The sequence below is a fragment of the Schistocerca gregaria genome, chromosome 3 (assembly GCF_023897955.1).
Source record: "Schistocerca gregaria isolate iqSchGreg1 chromosome 3, iqSchGreg1.2, whole genome shotgun sequence".
Classification (NCBI taxonomy): domain Eukaryota; kingdom Metazoa; phylum Arthropoda; class Insecta; order Orthoptera; family Acrididae; genus Schistocerca; species Schistocerca gregaria.
The window spans coordinates 921146981-921159293 of NC_064922.1; the positions used below are offsets into that span (position 1 = coordinate 921146981).

The 12313-nt window shown below is 45.7% G+C and overlaps 1 protein-coding gene across 1 annotated transcript in view; it reads right to left on the reverse strand.

Moving 5' to 3' along the window:
• LOC126355737 (protein white-like) overlaps nucleotides 1-12313 on the reverse strand; it is a 402551-nt gene that overhangs the window by 98894 nt on the left and 291344 nt on the right. The window contains exons 7-8 of the mRNA XM_050006112.1: nucleotides 11520-11724; nucleotides 5767-5934 (exon numbers count right to left, since the gene is read on the reverse strand). Of these exons, the coding sequence (XP_049862069.1) occupies nucleotides 5767-5934; nucleotides 11520-11724 (373 nt within the window). The remainder of the gene's footprint in view (nucleotides 1-5766; nucleotides 5935-11519; nucleotides 11725-12313) is intronic.

Genomic DNA, 12313 nt, shown 5'->3' on the forward strand with positions numbered 1-12313 from the left:
GTGCAATCTAAACTGACGATATCGTTGACTCAGCATGTAAACACGTAGGGGTGGTCTGCTTCCGAGCCCGATGTTCAACAACGTGCGATAAGTGGTCTGCTCCAAAACACTTGTTCGTGCACCAGCATTGTTTTCTTTCGGCAGAGATGCCTCAGATCACCATCTATCCTACATTAGAGAGCAGACAAGCCTCTAACCTTACGTTATGTGGGGAGTCGTTGACATCTAACCAGTCAGCGCCTAAAAGTAGTTACAACTGTCCTTTTATCTCTTTCCGAAGATTCTCACGACAGTAGCACGTTAACATTCGACCACCTTCGCCGTTTTCGAGGTACTCGTTCACAGACTCGGCGTGATAATATCTTCCCTAGAGTGATACCTCGTCCGTGTCTGCTCCGTTTACATACTTTTGTTACCGCGTCACGCCAGCCGCTGTGGTCGATTGGTTCTAAGCGCCTCAGTCCGGAACCGCGCAGCTACTGCGGTCGCAGGTACGACTCCTGCCTCGGGCGTGGAAGTGTGTGATGTCCTTAGGTTAGTTAGATTTAAACAGTTCTATGTCTATGGAACTGATGACCTCAGACGTTAAGTCCCTTAGCGCTTGGAGCCATTTGAACCGCGCCACGTGCCCACAACGTCACCAGGCGGCTTTCTATTTCACCGTTGGCAGTGGTCATAATGTTTAATCTTATCAGTGTATATTGTGTCATTGTAGCACCTCGGGGCCACTATTGCCTGACCTCTACGTTAACTACATCCCACTGACACATAACGCGATACAGCCATCAACGCAGATGATACTGCCAACATAATGGAACTTTGGAAAGCACCAAACATTAACTCACAATTAAAGACAGCGTAAAAACTATCGACCGATTGCTGAAGAAATGACTGTTAGGCGCTTCTATTGCCACGTAAATAGAAACAACCGCAGATGTCCAAACACATCAAATTACACTACACGCACGCCCAATACATTTCCGTGAGAAAGTTACGTACCTCGGAGTCTGGAGAGGAAACCAAAAAGCGTACGTTTGTCTCTCATAACAGTATCCAATCTTTAACAGGCAAAGTACACTAAAAGGAGCGTGTCGATCTCGTTATTAGACTAATGATGATGACTCACGTTGCACCTCTCTGGGGATACACAGCTCTAACACATCTCCGCCGTCTGCAGGTCATACAGAACAAAGATATACCAATCATAAACAAGGCTCCAAGATGAACACGCACTGAGGACATACACAATGAATTCGACTTCGAGCCGAGCCGAACACTAAAAAACGCAGACGAGATACAGATGCATTCATAGATTTTCAATGACATTAGCCGCATTTGGGAATTGAAATGAATCAGTGGCAAGAGATGGAAGTTTGTGCAGCACCGTGACTCGAATGCGGATGTCCAGATTTACACGAGCGGTCGCCTCAGTTGCTTCGGCCATCCGAAGACGTTTCGCATCCCATACAAATTCCCAGCCTGTTTCTCACTACAAGTGTAAGGTCACCTACACCTGAATCTCCCACTCACAGTTTGGGATTCCCGCAAGACATGGGCCTTGGTGCGCATCCACACTGAAAGAAAAGACATTTGGCCGTCGCCCCTTATTAATATATATCTGTATGGTGCCTGTTCTTTCTGATATATCTAGAGCATACAGTATGAAAATTATTTGAACCGACAAGCTCTAAAACGTTGCACAGGACACAAAAACAAATCTTTATCTCAGATTTCATATTTTTTTTGGAGATTTTTAAATCGGTAAAGAAAGTTATCTCTGCATGAAAATTAAGCTAAAAAACTCTGGTAGTTGCATGGGATACCGAGAATACTTTTGTGATGACAGAAGGTAACACAAAGAAGCCTTTATTACCAAGAGACAACAATATTAACAGAACACAATTACATCACTTAAGTTAGAGGTTCAAGAAGGCCACCATTGATTTGTAAACAGAGGTTACACCCGTGTAATATGTTTTAACACACATCAAGGGATCGATTAGCTTATGGTGCAGGACCACCATTGCCGGTCCACCTTTCTGAAAACACTTCGAGAATTGACTCACAGAACGACTAGTATGTGCCAGCATCCCGTCATTTGAGAACCACGTACTCTGTCTTCTAGCGTGCGGCACGTATTCCCGGAACTATGGCAATGCTCTGACGACGAAACTGTAACAAAGTCGTTATTTAATGGGCCTAGGTAGGAGGTAAGGCGCAATTAATCAGGCAGTAACAACACTTGCCCACGCATTCACGTAGAACCGCACTTTCTGAGCGCAAGTGAAGGTGCCAAATGAACTAACCTCACCCAGAACATGCGAATTTTGGATTCTGAAGTCCACATGTGGTCCGAATGTTGCTCCAACTACGAACAGCTCAGAGGGCAGAAGTTAGGACGGATTCAGTACTGTTCCAGGTACCACTACGGATACTGTGCTCTGAGTGCATAATTACCTGGTTCCAGTTTCTGCAGACGCTGTAAGCCAAATAGCTTAACAATGACTCACGAAAGATGTTTTTGGTATTCGTCTGATTCGTAGCCATGTTATGCGCAATAGCAAGGGTACCAGGAGCGATTATCCCTATTTTTTTTCTTTTATCAGTCTCAATTATTTTCCGGATTCATTCCAATCTCTGCCTTCCTCTACAGTTTCTACAGCTCCGTCTAGTACCATGGAAGATATTCCGTGATATCTTAACACATGTCCTATCATCTTGTCCCTTCCTCTTTTCAGTGTTTTCCACATATTCCTTTTCTCTCCGACTCTACGGAGAACTTGTTCTTTCCTTACCTTATCAGTCCGCCTAATTTTGAACATTCATCTGTAGCATCATAGCTTTGATGTTTCGATTTTTTTCTGTTCCGGTTTTCCCGCAGTCCATGTTTCATTACCATACAATGCTGTGCTTCAAACGTACACTCCTGAAATTTCTTCATCAAATTTAGGCCTATGTTTGATACTAGTAGGCGTCTCTCGGTCAGATCCTTGCTGCTTCCGCTATTGGTTAGTTTGCTACCTAGTTAGCAGAATTCCTTAACTTAATTTACTTCGTGACCATGAAACAAGATGTTAAGTTTCTCATTTTTCTCATTTCTGGTACCTCTCATTACTTCTGTCTTCTTTCGATATACTCTCAGTTCATATTCTGTATTCATTAGATTGTTCATTCCAGTCAGCAGATCATGTTATTCTTCTTCACTCTCAGTGAGGATAGCAATATCATCAGCAAATCATATACTGATGTCCTTTCAACTTCAATTTTAATTCCACTCCTAAACCTTTCTTTTGTATCCATCACTGCTTCTTCGTTGTACAGAAGGAACAGTAGGGGCGAAAGACTTCATCCATGTCTTACACCCTTTTCAATACGAGCACCTCGTTCTTGGTCTTCCACTTTTATTATACTGTCTTAGCTCTTGTGCATGATAAATTTTACCTTACTCTCCGTATAACTTCCTCTTCTTTCCTCAGAATTTCGAACATCTTCCTCCATTTGACGCCGTCGAACCCTTTTCCAGGTCGACAAAACCTATGAATTCCCCTTATAGAATAAAACATATCACAGGTAATTATGACACTAGAGAAAAATGTTTGTCTTGATGTCCTGTCGAACCCCCTAGAATTTGTCGGTTTAAATACCTTTCACACTGTATAGAAAGCTGCATGTCTTCCCACAGTGGGTGGCCGATTTTATTGTCAAACTGACCTCTCTGTTGACGATTGTCGCATATATATACACTCCTGTAAATTGAAATAAGAACACCGTGAATTCATTGTCCCAGGAAGGGAAAACTTTATTGACACATTCCTGGGGTCAGATACATCACATGATCACACTGACAGAACCACAGGCACATAGACACAGGCAACAGAGCACGCAAAATGTCGGCACTAGTACACTGTATATCCACCTTTCGCAGCAATGCAGGCTGCTGTTCTCCCATGGAGACGATCGTAGAGATGCTGGATGTAGTCCTGTGGAACGGCTTGCCATGCCATTTCCACCTGGCGCCTCAGTTGGACCAGCATTCGTGCTGGACGTGCAGACCGCGTGAGACGACGCTTCATCCAGTCCCAAACATGCTCAATGGGGGACAGATCCGGAGATCTTGCTGGCCAGGGTAGTCGACTTACACCTTCTAGAGCACGTTGGGTGGCACGGGGTACATGTGGACGTGCATTGTCCTGTTGGAACAGCAAGTTCCCTTGCCGGTCTAGGAATGGTAGAACGATGGGTTCGATGACGGTTTGGATGTACCGTGCACTATTCAGTGTCCCCTAGACGATCACCAGAGGTTTACGGCCAGTGTAGGAGATCGCTCCCCACACCATGATGCCGGGTGTTGGCCCTGTGTGCCTCGGTCGTATGCAGTCCTGATTGTGGAGCTCACCTGCACGGCGCCAAACACGCATACGACCATCATTGGCACCAAGGCAGAAGCGACTCTCATCGCTGAAGACGACACGTCTCCATTCGTCCCTCCATTCACGCCTGTCGCGACACCACTGGAAGCGGGTTGCACGATGTTGGGGTGTGAGCGGAAGACGGCCTAACGGTGTGCGGGACCGTAGCCCAGCTTCATGGAGACGGTTGCGAATGGTCCTCGCCGATACCCCAGGAGCAACAGTGTCCCTAATTTGTTGGGAAGTGGCGGTGCGGTCCCCTACGGCACTGCGTAGGATCCTACGGTCTTGGCGTACATCCGTGCGTCGCTGCGGTCCTGTCCCAGGTCGACGGGCACGTGCACCTTCCGCCGACCACTGGCGACAACATCGATGTACTGTGGAGACCTCACGCCCCACGTGTTGAGCAATTCGGCGGTACGTCCACCCGGCCTCCCGCATGCCCACTATACGCCCTCGCTCAAAGTCCGTCAACTGCACATACGGTTCACGTCCACGCTGTCGCGGCATGCTACCAGTGTTAAAGACTGCGATGGAGCTCCGTATGCCACGGTAAACTGGCTGACACTGACGGCGGCGATGCACAAATGCTGCGCAGCTAGCGCTATTTGACGGCCAACACCGCGGTTCCTGGTGTGTACGCTGTGCCGTGCGTGTGATCATTGCTTGTACAGCCCTCTCGCAGTGTCCGGAGAAAGTATGGTGGGTCTGACACACCGGTGTCAATGTGTTCTTTTTCCATTTCCAGGAGTGTATATATTGACGCTGCAGGTGGCGAAGAACACAACGCCGTTACTCAGCAACAACGGTAATTTATTCTCTACTAAAATTTCCTCACACACATTCCTGAACTTTGGCAGCATAAATCAGATGGTAGCAGTACTACCCTTGCAGTCTGTCTCAACGGTGTTTTTCCAAGGCGCTTGCCGCGACACGTTTTTGCCTCTGATCTAAAACTCACTACTGTTCAAATGTTTTTTTTTTCCTACTGTCGTATAAATGGAACGGTAGTAATGTGCGATCGCTGTCAGACGTACGGACAGCATTACAGTCGTGTACCTTGAAACTCCATAGTAAAAATCCTAACGCTTATTGGAGATGACAGTAGTACTTTTTCTGTACTGCAAGTACTGGCGTGGAATGGCTCTACTTCTTTTCCTTCTTACAAAATGTTGGTCTGGAAATGACACTTATAATGTTTATTTCGTAAGATGCTAGGTACATGTGACGTCATTTCCACTTTTCTGGGCTGTTGTAACGTCTTAGCAGCAATGGAAAATAAATTTTGAGAATGAAAGCAGGTATGAAAGATTGAGTCGCACTACATGTAATCATTGCATGGGAGTAGGAAACTCACGACGGTCTGCAGCATGCGCATCTTGATGAGGACGGGCTCCTTGATGACGCTGAGCCACGACCGCCACAGGACGACACGCAGCTGCGTGAACCACGAGGCTTTGTAAGGCGACGGCGACGGCTGCGCGACGAACGGCTCGCACTGTTCCTCAGTGGCGGACGTCGACTCCTGAGCACAACGCAGACCGTCTGCTTAAAATAAGAACACCGCAGCGCAAACGGCAACAGATTCTCACAGTACAATTCGCTCTCTCTGTAAAGGACTTAAGCTATTTGGTACACTGAGTCGCCATTATGCCAACCAACATTATATAAACCGTAAGAGTCGTTGGAGAAGAGGGAAAAAATGGTACAAATGGCTCTGTACACTATGGGACTTAACATCTGAGGTCACCAGTCCCCTAGAACTAAGAGCTACTTAAACCTAACTAACCTAAAGACATCACACACATCCATGTCCGAGGCAGGATTCGAACATGCGAGCGTAGCGGTCGCACGGTTCCAGTCTGAAGCGCCTAGAACCGCTCGGCCACACCGGCCGGCGGAGAAGAACCAGTGTTCAGTGACTGATAACAGTAGATTTTTAGCACAGCGATTCCCACTTGCAAACGGCAAATGATGATCGAAGGAATCAATGCGTAAAAAATTTACAGATACCAGCCACCGAATTCTGTCTCCTCCTGTGACTACACCAGATGTTGGAATCTTCCTACACGCCGGTCAGACGACCTGAAGATGGCGTTATGTAGCTCCGAAACTGGCTGCTCGAAAAAAAAAAAAAAATGGAAATTTTAGCTGGCTGAAAGTTGTGCTGATTCGACATTTTGTACCGCAAATATCTGTATAAAGATGGACTTACAGACAAGTGATTATTGTTTATTTTCCACTATAGGCCAATGCCAGCTATGACTTCACTGTCAGGTGGTACGCTAGAAACTGACCATAGTTGACAAAAGATTACGAAAGGTTGCCGTTTATCAGTACACTAGGCAAGTAAAAACAAGACATTTATAAGGTAAACCCCGTCCTGTTGTACAGTCACCAGTATATGGCGGAGAAAGCTAAGACTTAAGATAGTCAATCATGTTTCCTTTTGTTTGTTAAGATATGGAAGGGGAAGGGGGAAGGCTGGTAGCGTTGCAATATCCTGTTCTTAAGCCAAAAGTTTTAAAAATGTAATTTAGTAATATACTATACATAGTATTATGCTACAACATATAGTAACTACATTAATATACTAAATATAGCATACCATACAGAGGACCGTCTCCAGTGTCTTACCCTCGAGGAAACCACATACACGTTGCTTTTCCTCAGCACTATTCGCCCCAATTCTCTGCCAGTTTTATTTTCTAACGACTTATCCTCTTCATGGGGTTGGATTCGGTGACTAAGAACGCTAGGAGCGTCTCAGTGTGATAATCCAAGTGGAATAACGCAGCAAAACCGGTTGTGGACAAATCATCACTTAACAGCTGTTTGTGATTTTATGCAAGTTTAATTTACAGTAAATAAACACATTACAAACGAGATGAGAGAATGCAAATTTAAAAATAGTTTAAAGTCTGAGAGGAAATGAATGTTTGGTGTTATTTACATAAATTTAGAATATTGTTTTTTTTATTTTTTCATAAATTCAGGTAAAAATTTGAAAGGTAGAGATAAAAAGAAAAAAAAACATTTACAGCAAGTTGAAAATGCTGTCAACAGTTACTGAAAAAGAAGCACTGCAATTTCACGAAAACTTGACTAACCTGCGCTTAGGAAAAACCGTTTGGGGTAGGAAAATTGTATTCGTGAAGGGATGTGGTGCAAATACAATGTTGCATGGGCACCAACTATGAAGGTGAAGATGGGTGTTGCGTTGGACAGTGGGAAGACAGAAGGGGAGCAGAAGTCTGGTGAACGGGCGCGGCCGCTTCGTCTTCGTCCGTGTCAGTAGTAGACAGTAGTGGAAAATAAACAATAGTACCACAGTCTATGTCGGAAATGATGTTTCAGAAATTTTGAACGACTGTGTTAATAGCCCGAAGCAAAACAATTACTGAGGAAATTTGATTATTTTTTATTTTCGCCGTCTCAGTTCTATGAATATACGAGGGTTATATAGTTAAATAGTGGCAACTATTTATTCAAAACCAATACAAAAGAGCTGCATCTTTGCACCTGTTGCTGTCCTTCAAAGTAGTCACCAGCGTTGTGTAGAACCCGTTGCCAGCGATGGGGGATGCGTAGTGTACCGTTACTAGAGCCTGTTCTGTTGATGGTGCGAATGGAGCGGTCTGCTGCCTGTCGAATCTCTGGAACAGTTCTGAAGCTAATGCCACGAAGTGGTTCCTTCATCTTCGGAGTCAAATCAAGCATGACGATGGTTTCCGCATGACTTGACGGAAATACAGAAATGGATGCGTTACGACGCTGCTCAGACGCACTTGGGACGCTATGAGCGCGAAGGAAAGGCTTTCGTACGCCGTATCGTAACACTGGATCAGACATAGGCCACATCGTACGAGCCACAACTGAAACGCAAATCCAACGAATGTCGTCATTATGGGTCGCCGTGAAAGTCGAAAGCGTATCACTATCAGAGCCCCAGTATGGCGAAAGTTATGGTGATTCTCGTGTACGACGGTGATAGTGTTACCCAAACGCATTATGTTCCTCCATGCAGACCGTCTATGCACAGTATTACTGTTCGTGGTTGGAGCATCACTTGCGAAAGAAGCGGCTGCACTTTCTGAGCAACCCACCCATCATTTTGCACGACAATGCTCGGGCGCATACAGCGCAAGCTGCGGCTGCTGTGTTCGGTCGATGGGACTGGGACGTACTGTACCATCCACCATACTCTGCGGTCTTAATTCCTTGTAACTTTGATTTGATTCCGAAGATTAAGAAACCACTTCGTGGCATTAGCTTCACATCTGTTCCAGAGATTCGACAGGCAGCATACCGCTCCGTTCGCACCATCAATAGAACAGGCTGTGGTAACGGTACACTACGCCTCCCACATCGCTGGCAACGGGTTCTACACAACGCTGGTGATTATTCTGAAAGGGAGTAACAGGTGCAAACATGTCACTCTTATGTATCGGTTGAGAATAAATAGTAGTATGTAAGCTTAGGGACTGGTGACCTTAGCAGTTAAGTCTCATAAGATTTCACAAACACAAACACGCAGTTTGCCAAGTGGTCTGGGTATCCATTTTCTCCCAGATCTATGAAAACAAATATGTTGGTAATTCTCTTCTTTCCTGTATTATTTGTCGCATAGTAAAAAGTATATTATCGCTGCATTACTTTCCCCTTATGAAGTCGCTTCTGCTCCTCGCTTCCGTAATGATCTTACTCTCTTATTTGATTCATGTGAATATATTTTGTGGATTGTGTGTAACACACTGATGGCCTGATACCCACATAAATTTAAGCTTTGCTATAGATTGTTTTACTAGGCGATGACAATGCTTTCTGCTGTAAGCTTGTGTTCTGGAATTTTAGTGTTTACCTAGGAGATGTTTATCACATGTACGATTCTGCACATAAGCAATCATGCACCATACATTATTGCCGCAAGTACTGGAGTTTGTGCGTTTTCTTTTTAGCTAATTACATTTCAAACATGGTGACATTCAAAAATGGTTCAAATGGCTCTGAGCACTATGGGACTTACTTGTGAGGTCATCAGTCCCCTAGAACTTAGAACTACTTCAACTTAATTAACATAAGGACATCACACACATCCATTCCCGAGGCAATATTCGAACCTGCGACCGTAGTGATCGCGCGGTTCCAGACTGTAGAGCCTAGAACCGCTCGGCCACTCTGGCCGGCCATGGTAAGGTAATGAGTTCTCTGTTAACATGATCAGTTAGACACTTCAAAACTTAAAAAGAGACGAATCACGAAGGAATTGTCCGAATGGGACGGGAATCGGTAGGTGTGATGCACGTGTACAGACAAACGGATGATTACAATTTCACAAACACCGGATAATTCATTCCAAAGAAAGAGCTTCACAAATTGGGGAACGCTTTAGTCTGACTCCCTCCGCAAGCAATTATTTGCCACGGCGTTGACTAGTATAGTTGTTGGATGTCCATCTGATGGAATTCGTGCCAAATTCTATCCATAAATCGTCAAAATCCGAAGATGATGTGAAGGCACTGCCCACAATGCCTCAAACGTTCGCAAATGGGGAGAGGTCAGGCGACTTTGCCGGCCGAAGTAAGGATTTTGAAGCTCGAAGACAAGCAGTAGAAACTCTCGCCGTGTGCGGGCGGGCATTGTCTTGCTGAAATGTAGGCCCAAGACGGCTTCCCATGAAGAGCAACAAAATGCAACAATCTGGGGTGCACAGTATCGTCGACGAAACTCTTTGTTTTGACGGTGCCTAGGATGACAGCAAAAGAGATCCTGCTATGAAAATAAATGGCTATCCAAACCATCAGACCTGGTTGTCGTGCAGTAGAGCGGGGGCCAGTCATGTTGCTCTCTGATAGCTGCCAGGGGGAGGGGAGGGGGATGGGAGGGAGGGAGAGGGGCAGAGGTAGCGTCTCCAGACACGTATTTTCTGATCATCGGGGTTCACTTTGATCCGGGCACTCACAACTGAAGACAATTCTACTCCGCTGAGCTACCCTCGTCACACCTCCCCCTTCTTTCAGTTACCCGGTGATTCTTACCCAAGAGAAGACATCTAACTTTAGTCTGCAGGCCATGTTGTAATGATCAGCAATACCACAGTGCCTCTAACCGCTCGTTAATTGACACACCTTGTCTTTTCCCTTTCCTTCACTGCCGTTTGGAGCTACAGTCGTTCTTACCTCATGCCATTTGACGTCCTGCTCCTGTGCGCGACAGGCAGTTCTCTTTCTACATTCTGTCACACATTCATTTCCTTTCGATGAGTAGTTAATACGTTATGTTAATTTATCTGTCTCGTCCACAAGTTTTGCAAACCAATGTACGTCATGAGCTATCTACTAGAATGAATCTTTACCCTGTGGCGGACAGTGCGCTCATAGGAGACTTCCTGGCAGATTAAAACTCTGTGCCTGACCGAGACTCGAACTCGGGCCCTTTGCCATTCGCGGGCAAATGCTCTAGCAACTGAGGTAGTCAAGCACGACTCATTACCCATCCTTACAGCTTTACTTCCGACGCAGAGTGAAAATTCATTCTGGAAACACCCCCACAGCCTGTGGCTAATCCATGTTTCCGCGATATCCTTTCTTTCAAGACCAGCAGTCCTGCAAGTTTCGCAGGACAACTTCTCGTCAGTTTGGAAGGTAGGAGGCGTGGTACTAGCGGAAGTAATGCTGACAGGAAAGGTAGTGAGTCGTATTTGGTTACTTCAGTCAGTGGAGCACTTGCCTGCGAAAAGCAAAGATCCCAAGTTCGAGTCTCGGTCCGACACACAGTTTTAATCTGACACAAAGCTTCACGATCCATCATGTTCTTCCTAATGGGAACAGTCTTTTGCTCAAGGGATATACGGCATGTTACAGTTAAATTCTGTATGGAGCGTTACAATGACGTCACCTGGCTCTAAAGCTTTGATTGCAGAGATTTAAACCGTTTCTCAACCACGCTGTCACTAATATCTACATCACTGATCTTTGCCGTTGATGCGGAAATTGAAATGGGATTGAATTGATGGGTTTTCTGTATGATATGTAAGATGGTTCTGGAATCAAATTGATATGTAAGGTGGTTCTCGAATCAAATTTGCGATCAATGTTGTAGGAGACTGACCTCAGCGCAGGCGACTGACCCGTTGGCGCCGCCGGTGGCTCCCGCGCCTTCCCCGGCGAGCGCCCTGCCGGCTGGTGAGTTGTGGAAGGCGTCGCACAGCATCTCCACCTGCTGGCGGCTCTGGTCCTCGTCCTCGGGCACCACGGCCACCAGCTGCATGAAGAAGTCCGCCGGGTTGAAGCCGTCCGGGCACGGCGCTCCCAAGCTGCACCGCCACCACACACCTCACTCTATCTTCACTCACAAAACACTTATTAGAGGTGTGTAAGCTACCTCTAACGAATGGTCAGGGACTTTTGTATACTTGCATCTCAGTATATCTACTCTCTTACAAGTCTTAAGATTTACAAGTTTACGAACAGTAACAACAATACGCAGAAAAATTTCTTACGATTTGACATCCTTAATGGGAACTTATTGGTAGATTAAAACTGTGTTCCGGACCGGAACTCATCCCCGTCCCAAATAATGCTCTCATAGACTCTTTTCTCTCTAGTATGATACTTTATTGCCTCTACTCTCTTCCAGAAACACGTGGGGTTTCCTACAGTGGGGTTTCCTACAAGGGTGCAGCGGGTAGCGAAGGTGTCCCGAGCAACCGGTTCCCTAACGAGGTATTTGCGAACTGAGCCTCCCCGACTGCTTCTTATTCTCTTATTTTCATGTCAGTCAGAAAGTTTACGAGCGTCACCACGGGTGGGGGGGGGGGGGTCTAGAGATTCGAAAATTTGGATGATAAAAAATGTACCGAGATGTTCTGTGTGAAAAATTCTGAGATTTGCTGTGTACCTTAA